The sequence below is a fragment of the Dendrobium catenatum genome, unplaced genomic scaffold (assembly GCF_001605985.2).
Source record: "Dendrobium catenatum unplaced genomic scaffold, ASM160598v2 fragScaff_scaffold_636, whole genome shotgun sequence".
Classification (NCBI taxonomy): Eukaryota; Viridiplantae; Streptophyta; class Magnoliopsida; order Asparagales; family Orchidaceae; genus Dendrobium; species Dendrobium catenatum.
Genome location: NW_021319098.1, coordinates 566,558 through 586,019, shown reverse-complemented (window position 1 = coordinate 586,019; position 19,462 = coordinate 566,558). Strand labels below are relative to the sequence as shown.

At 34.3% G+C, this 19,462-nt stretch overlaps 1 protein-coding gene across 1 annotated transcript; it reads left to right on the top strand.

Moving 5' to 3' along the window:
* Positions 1–6,593: 6,593 nt before the first annotated feature.
* LOC110110329 (transcription factor MYB36-like) lies at positions 6,594–8,233 on the top strand. Its single transcript, XM_020841745.2, has 3 exons — positions 6,594–6,729; positions 6,836–6,965; positions 7,546–8,233. Exons 1-3 carry the CDS (start codon positions 6,594–6,596, stop codon positions 8,231–8,233), a joined length of 954 nt encoding a protein of 317 aa, XP_020697404.2.
* Positions 8,234–19,462: the final 11,229 nt, after the last annotated feature.

Below are 19,462 nucleotides of genomic sequence, written 5' to 3'. Positions count from 1 at the left end.
TATTGGTCTCCGACGCACTCCGAACCCCGCACAGAATAATAAATCCTCCAGTTGCCTTCCAATTGGGCAATTCTGAGCCTTGATTGACCCCTCTCTCTTTAAGTACAAATCCGCCCATAATTTATGATGAAACGCTTCTAGTTTGCAAGTCCTAAATTATTCAAGACAATTTTGAACATTCAAGCTTCTTAAATTCATTGTCAACTTTATAAGTGGCTAAGGTTTCATTTGAGACGATTTTATTATTGTTTCTTAATATATTTCAAGCAGTAAGAAAGTCGTCTCAAATAAAATCTAAACTGCACAGATTGCTACTAAAAAAGAGAAATTTTCTTGATAAAAAAGATGAAGGGTTCTATCCCCATTTTCTGCAAGTCCTAAATTTGATCCTTAAACATTCACAGAATGATTACGGCTCATTCGATTGAGTAACACGATTAATGATGGAGGTTTGCTCTTGTTAAGACGATTAAATTCACAAATGATTACACCCAATCATAGCTTTTTTCTTGGATACAGTAAACGACTACTTTCATGGCTATGCTCATGCTCAACTTTCTGTTATGATGGTATAGTAATAATAATAATAATATCTACTTGATCAAATATAAATTTTGATTCATATTTAAATTGAAAGTTTATGGAACAAAATTCATGATCCCTCTAATCACACAATGATTACACCCAGTCATGGTTTTTTTCTTGGATACAGTAAACGACTACTTTCATGGCTATGCTCATGCTCAACTTTCTGTTATGATGGTATAGTAATAATAATAATAATATCTACTTGATCAAATATAAATTTTGATTCATATTTAAATTGAAAGTTTATGGAACAAAATTCATGATCCCTCTAGGCTCCAGTTTCAGCAAATATAATGTCTAAATGAACATATCGACAAGATAAAGCATCAACACTATGAGCAATTCGATTAAAGTTCAAATGAGCCCAAATTAAATATTTGAAGTATAATTAAAATATTTGAGATATTAATTGGAGGATTAAATGATCTAAACTTTGGCATACTTGTATTCAAATTGAGCATCATAATGAAACAAATCCAGCGAACCCAAGATCGCGCAATTTTAACATTGTTAATTTGTTTCTCCAACCACCATTGTCCAATTATGGTCCTTCGATTATTGTAGCATGATTATGATCTCCAGATCACTGTCGCTCGACTATAGTTCTCTAATCACCATTTCCCGATTATGATCCTCTAACGATCGTTTCATTGCTTAACCCACTGACACCTGTTGACTTTGTCATCCATTGTCGCCAATAGTGTCAACATACACCCTCTCCTGTAAGGTCGATGCACAATGTTAACACCAAATATGACTCAGGGTGCTAAGATTTGTACATTCAAATTGGACATTAATTAGAGGATAAAATGATTAAAAACTTTTATGCATATATTTAAAATGAGCATTTTGACGAGATGAATCCAATGAGACTAAGATCGCATAATTTTAACATCATTAATGCACTTAATTAAATGTTGAAAAATTAGTATATTATCAATAAAGTCAGTATGGTTCATTCCAAATTTTGGGTACATTTCGGGGTTATGCCACTCTTAAAAGATATAAATATGCTTCACTCTCAACATGGTGGAGGACGCTTATCATGGAATGCTAAAGAACATATATGCTTGAAGAATATTAAAGCTTTATTGGACCATCATCAATGGACAATGACCAACAAACCATAGCCCATACCACCACTATTTGATCATCTCCATCATACCATAGAAATCCAATCACTATAGTTGGGCCACTATCGTCTAACTATCATTTTTTGAGAGGGGGGGGGGGCTCTCACTCACAAAACCTGACTAACCCAAAGGGGTTAATGTACAACAACAAAAGGCCTACAACCCGTGAGTAAAATCCCAAAAATCAAACAGAGCAAAATAAGCAACGAAAGGGGACTCAGGAATGGAGGCCCCCAGCACTAGCCAAGCAGCCTAGCATGGACCATCCGTAGGTGACAGTATACGATCACAATCCATAATCCAAAGTTGAGGCACCCAGGTTGCAAGCCAGCTCAACCAACAAGGGGAAGCATGGGCCTCCTCATCATCGTCCACTAAAACACTAAAAACCACCAACGAAATCGTAAGAGCCAAATCACCAATCCTATTTCTTTTTTGCCTTTCCTTTTTTCGCTTATTACCATTCACATTAAGAACACCACGAACAACAAAACAGTCTTTCTCGAATTCATGATAATTAGTTTCTTCCCCAATAGAAGGAAAGAAAGGAAATCCTCTAAAATCAACTAGTTAGTTTGAACCAAAACAGAGTTTTTTCACAGACTTAGCCACATAATCTTTCATTTCAATATTAGACATAACTGTAATAGGGATATTAACAAAATTAATATTGCCCTCAAAGCCGTCATCTGAAACTAAATCCGATTGATCATGAACCTGCCTATCCAACACCAAATTAACAGAAGAGGAGGCAGCATCCAAAATTACAGGAACCAAAGGGGATGGGTCAACACAACCTGGTAATACCTAAAAAAGGAGAAACAGAAGAAGCAGACTGCTCAATGACCACACAAGATACATCAGCCATAGCCAAATTAACCGCGCAGGGCAGGCATAAAATTTGCACAAGACAAAACAGGTTTAAAATTAACACCACAATTCAATTCACCAACGTCACTAGCACATAACCAAGGGGCCTGGGCAATAGGTTCAACTCCAACCACCACAAAGTCCACCTGGTTTAAATTAGGATTAGTAATAGCATGTGACTCATGAACATCATCAGCAGGTGCAGGGGCAGTAGGGGGAAGTTCAGGGCAAGACATAGGCCCGACAGTAGGCACACCCGTATCATAGGCCTTAATAGCATGAGTGATGAGTATGGGAATCCAGCACATCAACCGGCTACACCAAAACAATAGGAGACCCACCCATAAAAGGTAAAGAAAGAGGAGATCAACAACAGGAATCACAGGAGACACAGGAACAGTAGAACAAGCGGCCAATCCAACCGAACCATCACTCTCACTCACAAAACCTGACTAACCCAAAGGATTAGGAGTAACCAAATCCATAATAACAACATCACCAGCATTCTCCACAATAACAATATCATTCCTGGTTGCAGGGGAAGAAGAAAGACAACCCAAATTATCGGAACCTAGCCAAACTTTATCTGGATATTTTTTTGTGATATCCAATTCAACCATGCATAACATGTCAGTGCGGGATGATAGCCAATAGAGGTGGCTGTATCAATTTTAAGAGGGCGGCCAAATAAAGATCCCAAAGCATGAAGGATCCGGGGAGCGAAAAGATGGGGCCAAAGGTTAGGGAAGGATATCCAAATGGGAATAATCGGGGATTCCACACCGATATCAAGAGAATGAGACCATTTAGTGATTTTCATGTAGTAATTGAAAACCAGGTAAGAACGATGGTAAAAAACTTTACTATAATACATGTCATTAGCTAATTTAATCAACACATGAGACGAATCTAGTAAGGTAACTGAAAACTCAGCCGATAACTTAAGGATGAAGAAAAAACGTTAGATGGAGTCGAAACTAGGCCTACAGGAAGGAAAAACTCCCACCAAAGCAAACTGAAATGGTGCGGCTAAAGAAGTAATCTCCTCCTCAGAGATTCACACAACTGGTAAACCACAGAAAGAAGTCGTTTTGAGCGGCGGGAAACGAACATCCGACGCATTACCAGATAAAGCATCCAAAAATGACAGTGACTTCTTAGATCCATCTAAAAAACTAGGATCAAAGAGCCGATTCGAGGCCATTCCGGCCACCCGGGCCGAAATGACACCCAGGTTGCCAGCCAGCTCAGCCAACAAGGGGAAGCATGGGCCTCCTCATCATTGTCCACCAAAACACCAAAAACTACCAACGAAATCGTAAGAGCCAAAGCACCAATCCTATTTCTTTTTTGCTTATTACCATTCACATTAAGAACACCACGAACAACAAAACAGTCTTTCTCGAATCCATGATAATTAGTTTCTTCCCCAATAGAAGGAAAAGAAAGGAAATCCTATAAAATCAACCAGTTAGTTTGAACCAAAACAAAGTTTTTTCACATACTTAGCCACATAATATTTCATTTCAATATTATACATAACCGTAATAGAGATATTAACAAAATTAATATTGCCCTAAAAGCTGTCATCTGAAACTAAATCCGATTGATCATGAACCTGCCTATCCAACACCAAATTAACAGAAGAGGAGGCAGCATCCAAAATTACAGGAACCAAAGGGGATGGGTCAGCACAACCAGGTAATACCCGAAAAAGGAGAAACAAAAGAAGCAGACTGCTCAGTGACCACACAAGACACATCATCCATAGCCAAATTAACCGCGCGGGGCAGGAATAAAATTTGCACAAGACAAAACAGGTTTAAAATTACACCACAATTCAATTCACCAACGTCACTAGCACATAACCGAGGGGCCTGGGAAATAGGTTCAACTCCAATCACCACAAAGTCCACCTGGTTTAAATTAGGATTAGTAATAGCATGTGACTCATGAACATCATCAGCAGGTTCAGGGGCAGTAGGGGAAAGTTCAGGGCAAGACATAGGCCCGACAGTAGGCACACCCGTATCATAGGCCTTAATAGCATGGGTAGGGGAATCCAGCACATCAACAGGCTACACCAAAACAATAGGAGACCCACCCATAAAAGGTAATGAAAGAGGAGATCAACAACAGGAATCACATGAGACAAATTAAGGAACAGTAGAACAAGCAGCCAATCCAATTCAACCATAACATGTCAATGAGGGATGATAGCAAACAGAGGTGGCGGTATCAATTTTAAGAGGACGACCAAATAAAGATCTCAAAGCATGAAGGATCCGGGGAGCGAAAAGATGGGGCCAAAGGTTAGGGAAGGATATCCAAATGTGAATAATCGGGGATTCCACATCGATATCAAGAGCATGAGACCATTTAGTGATTTTCATGTAGTAATTGAAAACCAGATAAGAACGATGGTAAAAAACTTTACTATAATACATGTCATTAGCTAATTTAATTAACACATGAGACGAATCTAGTAAGGTAACTGAAAACTCAGCTGATAACTTAAGATTGAAGAAAAAACGTTAGATGGAGTCCAAACTAGGCATACGGGAAGGAAAACCTCCCACCAAAGCAAACTGAAATGGTGCGGCTAAAGAAGTAATCTCCTCAGAGATTCACACAGCTGGTAAACCACAGAAAGAAGTCATTTTGAGCGGCGAGAAACGGACATCCGACGCATTACCAGATAAAACATCCAAAAATGACAGTGACTTCTTAGATCCATCTAAAAAACTAGGATCCAAGAAGAGCCGATTCGAGGCCATTCTGGCCACCCGGGCTGAAACAAACGAAAACAAAGACAAATCGAAAAACAACAAAATAAAAGATAAGGTAGAATAAAACTCCCCTGAAACCAGATATACTCCAGTAGCAGGAAGATGCAGGAATGCCTCTTTGAAGATGCAGGAATGCCTCTTTGAAGCAGCAGGAAGATGCAGGAATGCCTCTTTGAAGCAGCAGGAAGATGCAGGAACCAGGCAAAGTAGAGCTGGAGGCCCACGCGCTGGAGGAAACCCTAGCACGCAGCAGAGAGTGGGGAAAATATATATATGTTTCATCAAAATAATTGTTGAAATCATACATTGTTTCATCCATTACTCTTTGGGTGGGAGCTTCGCTCCTAAATGTTTGGTTCGGCCATTGTTACTAATAGTTATATTCTCTTATAATTAGGGAAGAAGATACAACCTATTTCCCTTTTGCTTAAATTTTGCCTTTTTATAATTTCATGCATATTTTTCTTATAGATGTATTTTATTTGATGATTTGCATGTTATTTGGCATTTCATTGATAGGGCTCATTTGCGGGTGCATCCTCATGAATTTGATGCATTCCTCCGGGTGGAGGATTGGCAACAAAATTTTTTACAGGTGATTTCTTAAAATTATTTTAGCAATAATATATATATATATATGCAATAAGTTATAGCTTTTATATATATATATATATATATATTATCAGTACTACTTAAAAGATTATATTTATTATTCCACTTTTAATTTATTATCCTGACCATCTCGCCCAATGCATAATCCAGAAACCAGGCGTTTCTTCATGTCCAATGTCATCAAAGTGGAATTATATCTGGCTTGGCTGAACAGGCCCTGTATTCATATATCTTGCACGTATGTCCTATACTTCATATGATTACAGATTATGTACTCGTGATTAAGCATAACATTCTTATAATTAACAAATAATTAAGAAATTAAAAGAAGGACATGACACACTAATTTCTCGTCACTGATCATAAACTTCATAAAGATTCTACTCTTAATATAGAACCAAGAGAAAGCCGCCTACCTTTAACTCTAAATAATCCTCTACTTTTTATCTTGACACCGCCGACCCCTCTTTCTTAATCTTTAAATTAGAGCATGAAGAGAAGAAAGCAACAAATTAAAAAAAAAAAAAGGAAAAAGAAAGAGAAAGAACCAGTCATCCTCTTCCCCAACAGACAAGAAGGAGAACGATTAGAATCAATCAGGATGGGAAGAGCTCCTTGCTGTGACAAAGCCAACGTGAAGAAAGGTCCATGGTCTCCTGAGGAAGATGAAAGGCTTAAGTCTTACATAGAGAAGCATGGTACGGGAGGCAACTGGATTGCTCTCCCTCAAAAGATTGGTAATTACTTTTACATGCGTATATGTTGATGTGTTCGTTGTATTGATATATATATACAGATTTCCATATTGAGGGTTTAATAGACGAATTACTCCATTCTAATAAGGTCTCAAGAGATGCGGGAAGAGCTGCCGCCTTCGGTGGCTTAATTATCTTAGACCAAATATAAAGCATGGAGGCTTCTCGGATGAAGAAGATAGCATCATATGCAGCCTTTATATTGCAATTGGAAGCAGGTTTCATTAATGATTTACTTTAAATTTTTTTTTTTTCATCTCACCATGTTTAGCTTATCATCGATCGAGTTAATTATTTAATTGTGATCTTTCAAAGTTTTCTCCTTTTCGAATTGTATTCCTTCAAAAAGTAATTTAAGGTCTGCATCTCTCACCCTAGTACGAAATCTTTCAAGCTTAATCATTATTAATATTAATTACTTATTTAGGTCTATTCATCCTTAACCCTAGTTTTATACATTATTTGCCATTGTCTTCTTCAAGTTGCTCAATATTGCAGCATATGTCTTCTTCTTCATTGATTAATTAGGAATCTGCATGTGTTATCTCTAATAGTTATGCTTATGATATTTCACAATAAATCTCTTCAATTCGTACGCATGCATGTAATATTCTATGGATGTATATATGTCCCCTTTTCTTTTTCTCCTATGTTACTTTTAAGATATATATAAATTAAGTTTGACAGTAAGAGGCTTTGAATGCGTTTGATTTCCATTTGTAGAACTCTCAATATTCCTGAAATTCAAGTTATCGGGTGATCATAAGTCATAACTTGTGTTAGCTTGCTTAATCTCAGATGGTCTATTATAGCTGCGCATCTTCCTGGAAGAACAGACAACGACATCAAGAATCACTGGAACACTAAGCTGAAGACAAGACTCCTCGGCAAACAGCGCAAAAATCAACAGAACCGTCGTTCCTGCATTCTAAAGCAAGCTATGATGAAAAAGAAAGCTGATAGTCAGTCTGGAAGTGCTTCTAATGAAGCTAACAACGGATGGCTTAAACAGCCTGCCATCAGCACAATTCCGTTCCACTTTACTGATTTTGCTTCTAATGATCATTACAGCCAAGGTTCAATCAGTAAATTACAGATGAAACTTTCTGATGTGAGGTTTCCATGCTGTGGAAATGGATCCCATCAAGCCCAAGTTGCTCCTTCCTTAAAAATTCCACAGGCCATCTATGACGAAACTCCAGTGAATAGTACAATGGCTTATTCCATCCATGAGAATATAGTGAACGATGGCTCGCCGTTTAGGAATGTGGGTCCAGAATTTTTCGAGCAAGGACTTAACTTCACTAATAATAACTCATTAATGAAGCTTGAAGGATTTGATTTCTTCTATGGAATGAGCAGCTTGATCAATGAGAGCGTTAATGTATCCGAAAGCTTTATTTGGAGTGAGATGAACTCTTTCACCCTTCCAGTAATACCTATGGCATCCGGCTATGAAGAGCCTATGCGGATTGGGGAGCAGTGAAACAATGGCAGCTAGTTAACTTACTGTTCGGATGCAGAGGAGATGTAATTATTAAATTTATATTTTTATTTTAAGGAAAATTGTTCTGGTTTTCAGCTTTGGGAAAAAAAAAAGCCCTAATAATTATCAGCTGAGTGTATGCATGGCAATTGGCAAGCAAGCCTTCTTTTAAGATAATGTGGTTTTAATTATGACTAGCTATAATTCTTTTTGAATTATACATTGGTTTTAATTTAAATTAGTAATATTAATTTAATTTCAATCTAGGTGAAGCTTCACAAGATTTTAATGGGTAAAGATCATATATATACTTCTTCGATCGGTTACTACTTACTAGCTAGAGTTCTGAATTAATCATATTTTCTTAAATAAAGAAATTAGATATGGATTCTTAGTTTTATTAGTTTTTAAAAAGGTGTGATGGATTATTTACACTTTAATTTATCTTTAATCATGCCATTTTTTATTTATAACTAAATATTATTAAATAATTAAATGGCTCATGTAGTCATTCTTGGTAGAAAATAATTAGGACATTTAATAATTAATCATATAATAAATAAATAATAAAAGAACACTTTTACTCATATTTAAAAGAATAAGTGATTAATAATGTGATCTTTAGTCAAATTATTAATTTAAAAAATTGTATATTAGATCATAAGTAGAGGGGTGGCCGGCTTAGCCATTTTTTGGTTTAATAAAGTTCTCTTTCATTAATTGATTCTCTTCATGATTAGTGGAATATGTCTAATTTTTAAAACTAAATTAAGGAATATATAAGTTGACTTTACCAAATTAAGATGTTCAACTAAACTATTTATAATTAATACCCAAATGATTGCATATAAATTCCTTAATTAATTCCTAATTTAATTAATAGCATTAATATTAATTATAAAACACTTAATTCTGGCAGCACATGACCTAATCCACTTCTCATAAATTTTATTGCCATTATCTAACAGCTATTCTAAATTAGTTGTAGATAAAATTACTTAATTGGTTTTCACAATCTCCATTATTTTATATAACTCATCAGCCAACGCTAAATGATCCTTGTCTACAGCTAGCTCTATTAAATGAAGCACGTACATCCTCTAGCTCTTAACATTTTTTTTTTTTAAAAAAAAAATCTGGAAGTGGCATCTATATATATATTTACATGAAGGGATGACCCACAGGGGATACTCTATGTATGATGCATGCTTATTGTGAAAATAAATTAAATAAATAAATACATTGAGCTATATATATTAATTAAATAACATTTTCTAAGGAAATGTAATTGCATATGAATTTTATCAAGTCATCTTCTCCACTTTTTCTTAAGTGTATATGGGCTCTAAAATGTCGAGGACAATATTATTAAAATATCTAAATAGATGCAATCAGTAAATTTTAGATCTACTACAAAAGAAAAGGGGCGAACGGCTTCATCCTTACCGTGTGATATCTCTTTAGAGGTAGAAATTATTATGTGCGGTCACCAGATCGTTCAGAGACGAATCAAGATATGTCACATCACCTGGTAATTAAACAATTGTACATTGCATTGATATACAACAAAATAATGATGTGACACGTTCTGATTCGGCTCTAGACAGTATCTGATGACCTCAATTAATAATTTATCCTTTATAGGAGGCCAATATTCAAATAAGTTAGAGGAAGGGGGTGGGGGTACATATTATTATTATTTATTATTTTTCAAATAAAATTATAGTTAAATTATGACTTTTTTTTATCCTTTTAATCAACTTTTATAGGTCTGATTTTTTTATAAAAATAAATTACATTAAGATATTAAATCATAGGTAAACGGTTAGTCAATCATTCGTTATGGTTTTTAAGTGATGTGACATGTTCTGATTCGGACTCTGGACAGTATCTATGACCTCACTTAATAATTTCTCCTTTATAGGAGGCCAATTCAAATAAGTTAGAGGAAGGGGGTGGGGGTACATATTATTATTATTTATTATTTTTCAAATAAAATTATAGTTAAATTATGACTTTTTTTTATCCTTTTAATCAACTTTTATAGGTCTGATTTTTTTATAAAAATAAATTACATTAAGATATTAAATCATAGGTAAACGGTTAGTCAATCATTCGTTATGGTTTTTAATTTTCTGCTTTCAGAAATTTGTTTACAATATCAGGGGTTTTAGTCCTGGGAAGGTGAGTCTTTTTTGGTCTATGGATGAGATCCATATGCTGAATCTGGATTGTTGCCTGCCTTTAATTTTGGTTTCTACGACTAATGCTAACAGTTCTGAATTTGGTTGTTCCTTTAGTTGGCTTTGCTTATATTATTTGGTATCTTTGAGGGAGGAGGTTTACCAGGATTTCTGTCTGGACGCCTGGATCTCTGGTAACAACGTGGGGTTTATGCTGGAGATTGTCTACATTCTTTGTTATAAGAAACCCAGTAGGAATTCGAAACATTCTTCTTATTGTATTAACTGGTTTATTATTAGTGTTTCTTTTTGGAGAATCTCTTGCATGATACATTTAATCTGTTTTTTTGGGAGCTATAACGACTGCAAGGTTCTCTTCTTTTCTTTTTGCAATTCTTTTCTTTGTTCTTCTGTTGTTTTGCAGGAAGTTTGAGCTAAACGAGATTAATCGGATCTTCCTTTTTTGGGTGCTGCTTACTCACAGCCCGAGTCTTTATTTATGTTATTTTTGTAATCGTAGGAAAAGGAACAACCAGCTCTTAGGTTTTTTTGTTTTCATTTTTCTTGTAGCTCTTCGGAGTAGTAGCGAGCTGGTGGGTCCTTTTAAGAACTTTGTAACCGATTTTTGAAGTTAACACGTAGGCCTCTCCGTGGGTTTTAACAAAAAAAAAAAATATTAAATCAAAATTTTCTTATGATATATTAAAAATTTTAGAATTTGATTTAAAATATATATTTGATTGTATTGATTTTAGGATATTATAGTTGAAACAGATTTTTTTGTTATGATTATTATAAAAAGTCTGCGGTTATGATATAGAATTGGGTATTAGTATATGAATGATAATTTTGTCATTACATTGAGCAAAAAATATTTGATAGTATTAGTATTGAAGGAATTATTAAACCTTTTTAGAATAAAACTAGTAAGCCTTATAAGTTATATATTATTTTTCAACTTATATTTTACCCTTTTAAAATAATAATTATAAAAAAAAACTTTCAATATTTGTCTCAAATTTAGATAAAAAATTGAGAGAATATTTAAAAATAATAATTTGTACCCCCACTAAAATAAATTTATAGCTCCACCACTTGATATAACTCCCGCACAAGAGTTAGTTCAAGTTTTTGCCAATTAGTTTCCTCGCTCGAAAAACTTTTTTCAGATCATGTTGTCAAAATTCAAGCTGTGAAGACCAGTTCGAGTCTTCACTTGAAAATTTTCTATTTTGTGAAGAGTAAGGATAGCTTTGTAACAACCCAAATTCTTAACTATCAAGATATTGCCCATTTTGGTTTAAGAGCCTCTCAGTTTTGTTTTTTTGGTATAACTTCCTAGCTAGTAGTTCACCCATCTCAGAATTGCTCCGGGATGAGTATGCTTAACTGCGGAGTTTCTTAATTATAAAAATTCCAATAATTACACCATAAGACGTCTTGGTGTTTAAGAGTTTAACTTTCATTTACTTAAGAGGTTTTACAATCTCTCTCACTTAAGTAATTTACTTCCTCGTTAATTAGCATCTTTATCCTAGAATTATCCACCAGCCATATAGGATTCTAGAGGTGGCCCCCTATAAGTTCAAGTGGTGACTCTCGTCATGTAGCACTTTGTCCCATACAGGGTTCAAGAGGTAGCCCCATGACATATCACTTTGTCTTGTATGACACTTAGTTTCCATCTTCCGTCTGGTGTATATTATTCTGATATCATTTATAATAATTCAAACTCTTAACTATTGAGATATTGTCTGTTTTTGCCTAAGAGCCTTACGGTTTTATCTTTTTTGTGTAACTTCTCATTAGGTCACCCATCTCAGAATTACTCAGTGATGAGCACGCTTAACTGCAAAATTTCTTAAGAAAATTCTAGACATTATACCAAAAGGTGTCTCGATATTTAATTAAAGCTTAGCTTTCATTTACTTAAGAGGTTTCACAAGCTTACCTTGAAATCTCCACTCTGAATGTTTGTAATGTGATGGATAAAATGGAGGAAACAATTCTTCTAGCATCACACAATACAAATTAGAGAATTTAATAAATCGTAACAAGCTTATCAACTAACTAAATACAACTATAAAGAATTCAGTCGATTGACACAAAATTTGATGAATTGCATGTGCTAGAGACTTTCAAAAATAAATTCAAAACAATCCGAGCTTTGATCAATTCAACAAATTTATAGTCAAACTAAAAATCTCGATAAGACAAACACAAGAACACTAATAAAGGTGATCCAATTCGAATTCAACTAGAAAAAAATCAAGCACTTGAAGTATGATTAGAAACTTCAAATTTATTAATTAGAGGACTAAATAATCCTAGAATAGTCATATTGAACTTCTCGATGAGATAAATTCAACAAGCCTAACATCAATTGATTATGAGGCATTTTATGGTTCCTAAATGCTAAATGAATAATCATAGTCAAATAATTTAATATGGGTTGCCCAATGGAGTGTGATAAATTTTAGGTAAATTTATTAAAATATTATATCACTCTAAAAATACTATAAATAGACCATCATTTTCAACTTTGTATGGATCTTGGGTTAAATTTGGGAGAATTTAGGGATATAAAGTACTCTGGAGCTTTAGTTTACATTTTACACTAACAATGACCGCTAGTTATCACACTTGTTCGATCGCCATTATTTGAACACCGCCATCTGATTATCGTCGTTTGACCATCATCACTTGATAGTTGTTCGGCCGTTGTTCCTCGACTATTATCATTTAATCGTCGTTGCTTGACTAGCAATATTATCCGATCCTACCATTATCATTATTCCTCAGCTATTTTCTAGAAGGCTCTGCAACTATCATAGGGTACTTAGCAAGGTTAAGATCAATGGTTTAAGGTAATTGACGTAATTTTTGTAAAGTTTGTCATTGATTAGTCAGTTTTGTTCAAGCTCACCATAAATACGTTGAAGACAGAAAAATATCAACATCTAAATAGGAACATAAAAGCTTGATAAACGTTGAAATTTGTAAAATTAGAGAATGGCAAATTAAAAATGGTATCCTTTTTTTAACTTACCGCACGTCGTCTTAAAGTAAGATATTTTAACTTCTTTTGTGTAATAAATTGATAGAGACCAACCTAAGTATCTAACCCTCACTAGTACGTACAAGATGTTTTTTAGAAACAAAAACTAAAGAGTAGGTAGAATCCTTCTCTTCATAACCATTCAGGTAAGAGGTACGCGAGGTAGAAAATAATTAATTAGTGCAATAACTCGATCAGATTGGATTACCTGTTCTCTTTTTCTCTATGATTTACAAAAAACTGTTCTCCTCAATCCTTTCTTTTCATAGATATCTTAATAAGGAACTCTCTCTTTATTCTTAGTTTCCATAAAATAATTCAGTACTCGCTGCTGACAAACTGCGTCGTTCTATTTTAAATTTTTAATACGGACTGACGAACTCTAATCGATTGGGGGGTAGCCTTTCATTTTTTGGCATTTCAATGCAAACATATAGCTACAAATTAGCATATAATTAAATATAATGATATCCATCATCATTACTGTAAAGTGTAAAGTGGTGAGAATATCTCTAAAAGGAAGTGTACATGGAAGAACAATCCCCATGCAAAACGTCAATAGCCATTTTGAACTTCACATGCCTTTAAAACCATTGATATTATAAAAATAAAATGAAGCTAAAGTTCGGCCTATCCTGTCCAGAACTCCAAACAAAGCTTCTTTCTTTATTGTATTTATTAATTATTAATCTCACAGCTTTAATGAAATGAACGATTTGTTTTATTCAATGACATGAACAGTCGCCAACGCAATGATGTACTGTATATTTTTATTATTCCATCTCTTCAAATCATGAGAGATCCAAAAGCATACTATACTTCTCTAATTAATATGTACGTATTAGTTATTCTTATTCCAAGGAGAAGCTGGTAAAATGGTTCTGATTGATCAGTGGTAAAGGAGAAAAGCACGCCTGGTTTTTATATTCCGTTTATTTATTAATTAATTAGTTTTATATGCATGCTTTCCTTTGGCTTATGAGATTCATATACTTAATTAATTTGTTCTATGGAATTCAGGGTTTGAATAGTTAGACGATAGCAAGAAGACAAGTAGAATGATACTGTGAGTCTGTGATTAGACGATAAATGAGTCATCATAAATGGATGATTCTAATATTTGCATTATCGATGTAATTAAAGAATTATATGCAGACATATAATGCAAATATTAGAATAAAATAAAATAAGGAAGACTAATAAATGAAAATATAATTATGTCAATTAGATCTCCTAATCACTGTAAATTAAATCTCCCAATTTTGGTAGCAATCAGAACTCTAAATTAGTGCAATAATTATGCTTTTCTTTGGCTTATGAGATCGATTCATATACTTAATTAACTTGTTCTATGGAATTCAGAGTTTGAATAGTTAGACGATAGCAAGAAGACAAGTAGAATGATACTGCGAGTCTTTGATTAGACGATAAATGAGTCATCATAAATGGATGATTCTAATATTTGCATTATCGATGTAATTAAAGAATTATATACAGACATATAATGCAAATATTAGAATAAAATAAAATAAGGAAGACTAATAAATGAAAATATAATTATGTCAATTAGATCTCCTAATCACTGTAAATTAAATCTCCCAATTTTGGTAGCAATCAGAACTCTAAATTAGTGCAATAATTAGCCGATAAAGTATTTCCTAATCTCTGCCAAATTAGATAATGAAAGATTTCTAAAACAATCTCCACCTCATCTTTCACTTTAGAGAGTAGAAAATGACAAATCATGCTCCATTATCTGAACCCTTGCATCAAAATGGTTGCCCGCATACCCTCCCTCCTAAGGGATTGCCAAGCATGGTTCTTCAAATTAAGTGGACAATTAGTCATGAGCTCGAATGTTCACCAAACTTCGATAGTATGTGAACTTTTGAATTCTGATAGTACCTTTGTGAGTATGACGTTGAATTCTTCTGAGTTTTACCTTCGTTAATTGGACATTACCTTCAACAATCAAGTTCTGAAAAAAAAAAAGATACATTATATTAATTAATATGCTTGGTAGCAACAGATGATTGCCTTTCCAATGCTAAGCAAGCATTAGCTATTCCCTTCATATATCCCAGGATACTCTTCAAAGCTTGTCAATGACTCCTTGGATCATGTATAAACTTGCTCACAACGTGAACTACTTGTGCAATATTTAGATCGAGCTGCTCCAAAATTAGACCATAGTATGCTACAAGTACCAAGTGAAAACAAGTCAAGGGATGCTTAACCACTAGGGAGAACATACACCTCATCATAGTCAATTCCTTCTATCCATACGTAGAGCCTTTTACCACTAACTAGCCTTCTACCACACATCATATTCATAAGATTGTTCCTTCTTTATACGTACACACCCATTTGCACCAATTGGCTTTCCTTCTTGGAGGAAGCTTCACCAATCTCGAAGTAGTATTCTTCTAAGGATACTTCATCTCTTCATCTATAGTGCTCTTTCAAAAATCACCATATAGACTTTCTACTTCTTCCTTATAGTGATTTGGAATTTCAGCCTCAATAAATGAAAGTGTAAATACAATGTGGTTATTTAACCAACCTGGTTTAGGATTATTCTAGCGTCTAGTCCTACTCATAGCAATTAATTCTTGAGCAGGAACCTCATTCTCAACATCATCTTCTACCTCCTTATCTATAATTAAATTAGGTACCTGGGTAGAAATGAATGTAATATGTGGAACAAATGGAGTTGCATCAAACGCGCGTTAGCTTTTTAGTGCATTTGTGATCCCAATAGAACTTTTCACCTACTTTGAATCCCGAGACTTCAATATGCTCTCCTCGTCGAATGTAACATCTATGCTAATGACAATCTTCTCCTCTCCCTAATCATAGAATTTTAAACAAGTACAGTCTATAGCCTCAGCCTAATAGACTCTATCTAACCCGACATTTGATAACATACATCAATTTTTTCCACCAAAGTCTGGTTCATCCTCTCTGTCACCCTATTCTATTGTGTTGTCTCTCTAACAGTGAAGTTGTGCTCTATCCTAGATCTGTAAAACTATTATAAGAATGCATCTAATATATATTCGTGTGCCCCCATTATCTGATCAAAGACACCAGATCCTTTTACCAGTCCGAGTTTTAATCCACTTATTCTAAGTTTTGAAGATCTCTAGTACCTCGTTTTTGAGCTTCATGGTATGCATCCAAACATATATGGAGCAATCATCACTAAAAGAGATAAAATATCACCGCCCATCGAATGATGCTGTCTCTAAATATAAAGCACACTAATTCTTCTTAAGACTATGCCCACGAGACTTATCCCGCTTATTACCGCTGTCGCCCTTTTTATTCTTCTATTTCTCATACCTTTCTTGTTGGAGTGTAAGAGTCTCGTTCGAATCCATCTTTAAATATTCATTATCCCTTCTATGGAACTCATGATTCAATAATGTCATAGTCACCTCACTATAAGTCAAGACCTTCCCATGAATGAGAGTTATCGTGAAGTTTTCATACTCAAATGGGAGCAAATTCAATAGAAGGAGTGAATTTTCTTATCTACAAACTTCTTAACAATATTTAATAGATCTACTAACAATTTTGTGAAATCATTCAAATTCTCATCCATGGTAACCCCATGTCTCAGCAGAAATCTATAGAGCTAGCATTATATATAGAGCCGATTCTCCACACTCTTCGGTAGATACTTTTCCTCCGAAGACTTCCACAGTTTCACAACAGAAGTCTTTATCACCACCCTATACTTGATCTCATAAGGAACAATTATTACGTCCTCCGGCAAATTCCCGTCAAAAAAGGAGTTGTACCGAGCAAATACCGAGCAATACCAAATAATAACGAAGAATACCATCATTTGAAGACCCAATACCGAGTTATACCGGGTTTTACCGAGCAAATACCGAGTTATACCAAAGTTGTACCAAGTTTTTCCCAGAAAAACTCGGTACAACTCGGTATTTCTTGATACAGCTCGGTATAACTCGGTATTGGTCTTCAGAGAACGGTATTCCTCATTATTATCAAATAATACCTAGTTGTACCGAGCAAATACCTGATTTTTTGACGGGAAATTGCCTCCTACCGGACGTTCCTCTACGTCCTTGCACCGGACGTAATAAAAGTTCTCTCATAAGACAGGCAATTTCTGATCAAGCCACATGTACTTTGATTCATCTTAGGCTTCATTTGGGACGCTTTAATTGATGCCCTCTTGATCAAGTATTGCATCCTAGTAGATTAACTTGTTCTAAACGACTAAAAATGTTGATGAGTAATGATTATTGTGTTAAAAGCCAATAGTTAGGATTCAAGTATTAATAATTGTGTAGCTTTGCAAAATTCGTGGCCATTTCTTGAGCAATTTATGAATGATAACTTATGTTGAATGATTTATTTTAAAGTACTTAGAGTTTGATTGGGACATCTTTCTATCTATTTTACTTTTCAGATAATAATTATAGTTTCGTTTAACAATTATTTTCTCACTATTTTTCAAAAAATTTTGTGGTTGAAGATTATTTTCTACAACTATAGTAGCGAAATTATTTTTTTCACAACAAACTTCAAAACAAACTTTATAAAATGTTTCAGTCATCCCAATTAGATCCTAAATCTAGATGAACTTAAATAAATAAAAAAAGAAATTACAAAATATTGGCCGGTTGCTCACTCAAACAAGTAGTATCATTAAAAAAAAAAAAAAAAAAATGCATGCTTCAAAAGACAAGATCAAGGAAAAACCATCTTCCTTCATTCCCATCTACTGCTTATAATATTGCAACAAATAATTAATTTCCCTTGCTGTTAGAGTAGTTGGGAAGTGGGTTTAATGTTCTAGCAGTTGGATTCATCAATAATCAGCCTAGCTAGCTAGACCAAGAGTATCTTAATTATTATATTCTATTTATTTTTCACTTTAGAAACAGGATAGTTGACTAACTGATTAAAAAAATAAATAAAGATTAAATATTAGTCCTTACAATATATGATCGTCTCTCAAAAATATTAAATAATTCAATTAAAAAGTTTTTTCAATACAATTTAAGCTTATCCTACTCAACAAAGCAGTTTTTTTTTTAATATAAATTAAATCAAAGAAGAAAAATATCTTACTCATGCTAATTTAAATTATTTAGTTTTGAGGATAAACCTACCATTTATACATATTGTAATGAGACACCTAAGATTATTTACTATAAATGGACCAATTTTGAGAAATTGATTGAATAAAATAGTCAAAGTCAATTTAACTTTCAGTGCTGTTGGGTGGCAACAGGTAAATACCCCCATTCTAAAAAAAAAAGTCTTTCATATATATAAGAACAATCGAAGCAAATTCATTTTTAATAATTGTATAAAAAAGAAAGTACAGAAGAAAAGATATCATCAAATGTACGTGTTCAGTGATCTCCTTTAAACTCGAACATAAAGAATTGCTTCTACAAACACAAGCCAAGTACTCAGTGAAATGTTTCCAGTACTTATCTGAATTATCTTAGTTGTCACTCCTAAGGAAAAATAGGTAAACACTACAAAGATTGAAGTTAAACAAGTGATTGAACTCCTATATTAACATTACAAACAGACTATTTATAGAAAAACACAGAAAACGGATTTTGGCATCGTAGTGCTCGAGACACTTACATTGCAGAGCCCATAAAATGAACTAATGCTGTAGCGTTGAAGGGTTTCCTTAGCTGTAGCGCTACCTTGCTGACATGGATTCATTGTTTAATGAATTGATTGTCGCTTCACTGGAAGATTGTGGCCTGAACGGTTACAACCGTAGTGTCGCGACGCTACTGATAGTTAAGCAATGCGACATTGACGTGGCACTCCCATTGGCTTGGCAGCAATGGACTTTTGCACCATGGCGATGTGCAGATAGAGAATGAGCTTTGTGGCGTTGATTGCTCCGACGTTGCGGCACTGTCAAACTACTCAAACAGACACTAGGCACCACCATGCCCATATGTGGGTGTTTTGGTG

Bases quoted from the DNA above. Each gene is read 5' to 3' on its own strand.
- LOC110110329 (XM_020841745.2), top strand. From the start codon at position 6,594: ATGGGAAGAGCTCCTTGCTGTGACAAAGCCAACGTGAAGAAAGGTCCA. The intron at 6,730-6,835 runs GTAATTACTTTT...CATTCTAATAAG, and splicing joins TGCTCTCCCTCAAAAGATTG to GTCTCAAGAGATGCGGGAAG. The intron at 6,966-7,545 runs GTTTCATTAATG...GCTTAATCTCAG, and splicing joins TATATTGCAATTGGAAGCAG to ATGGTCTATTATAGCTGCGC.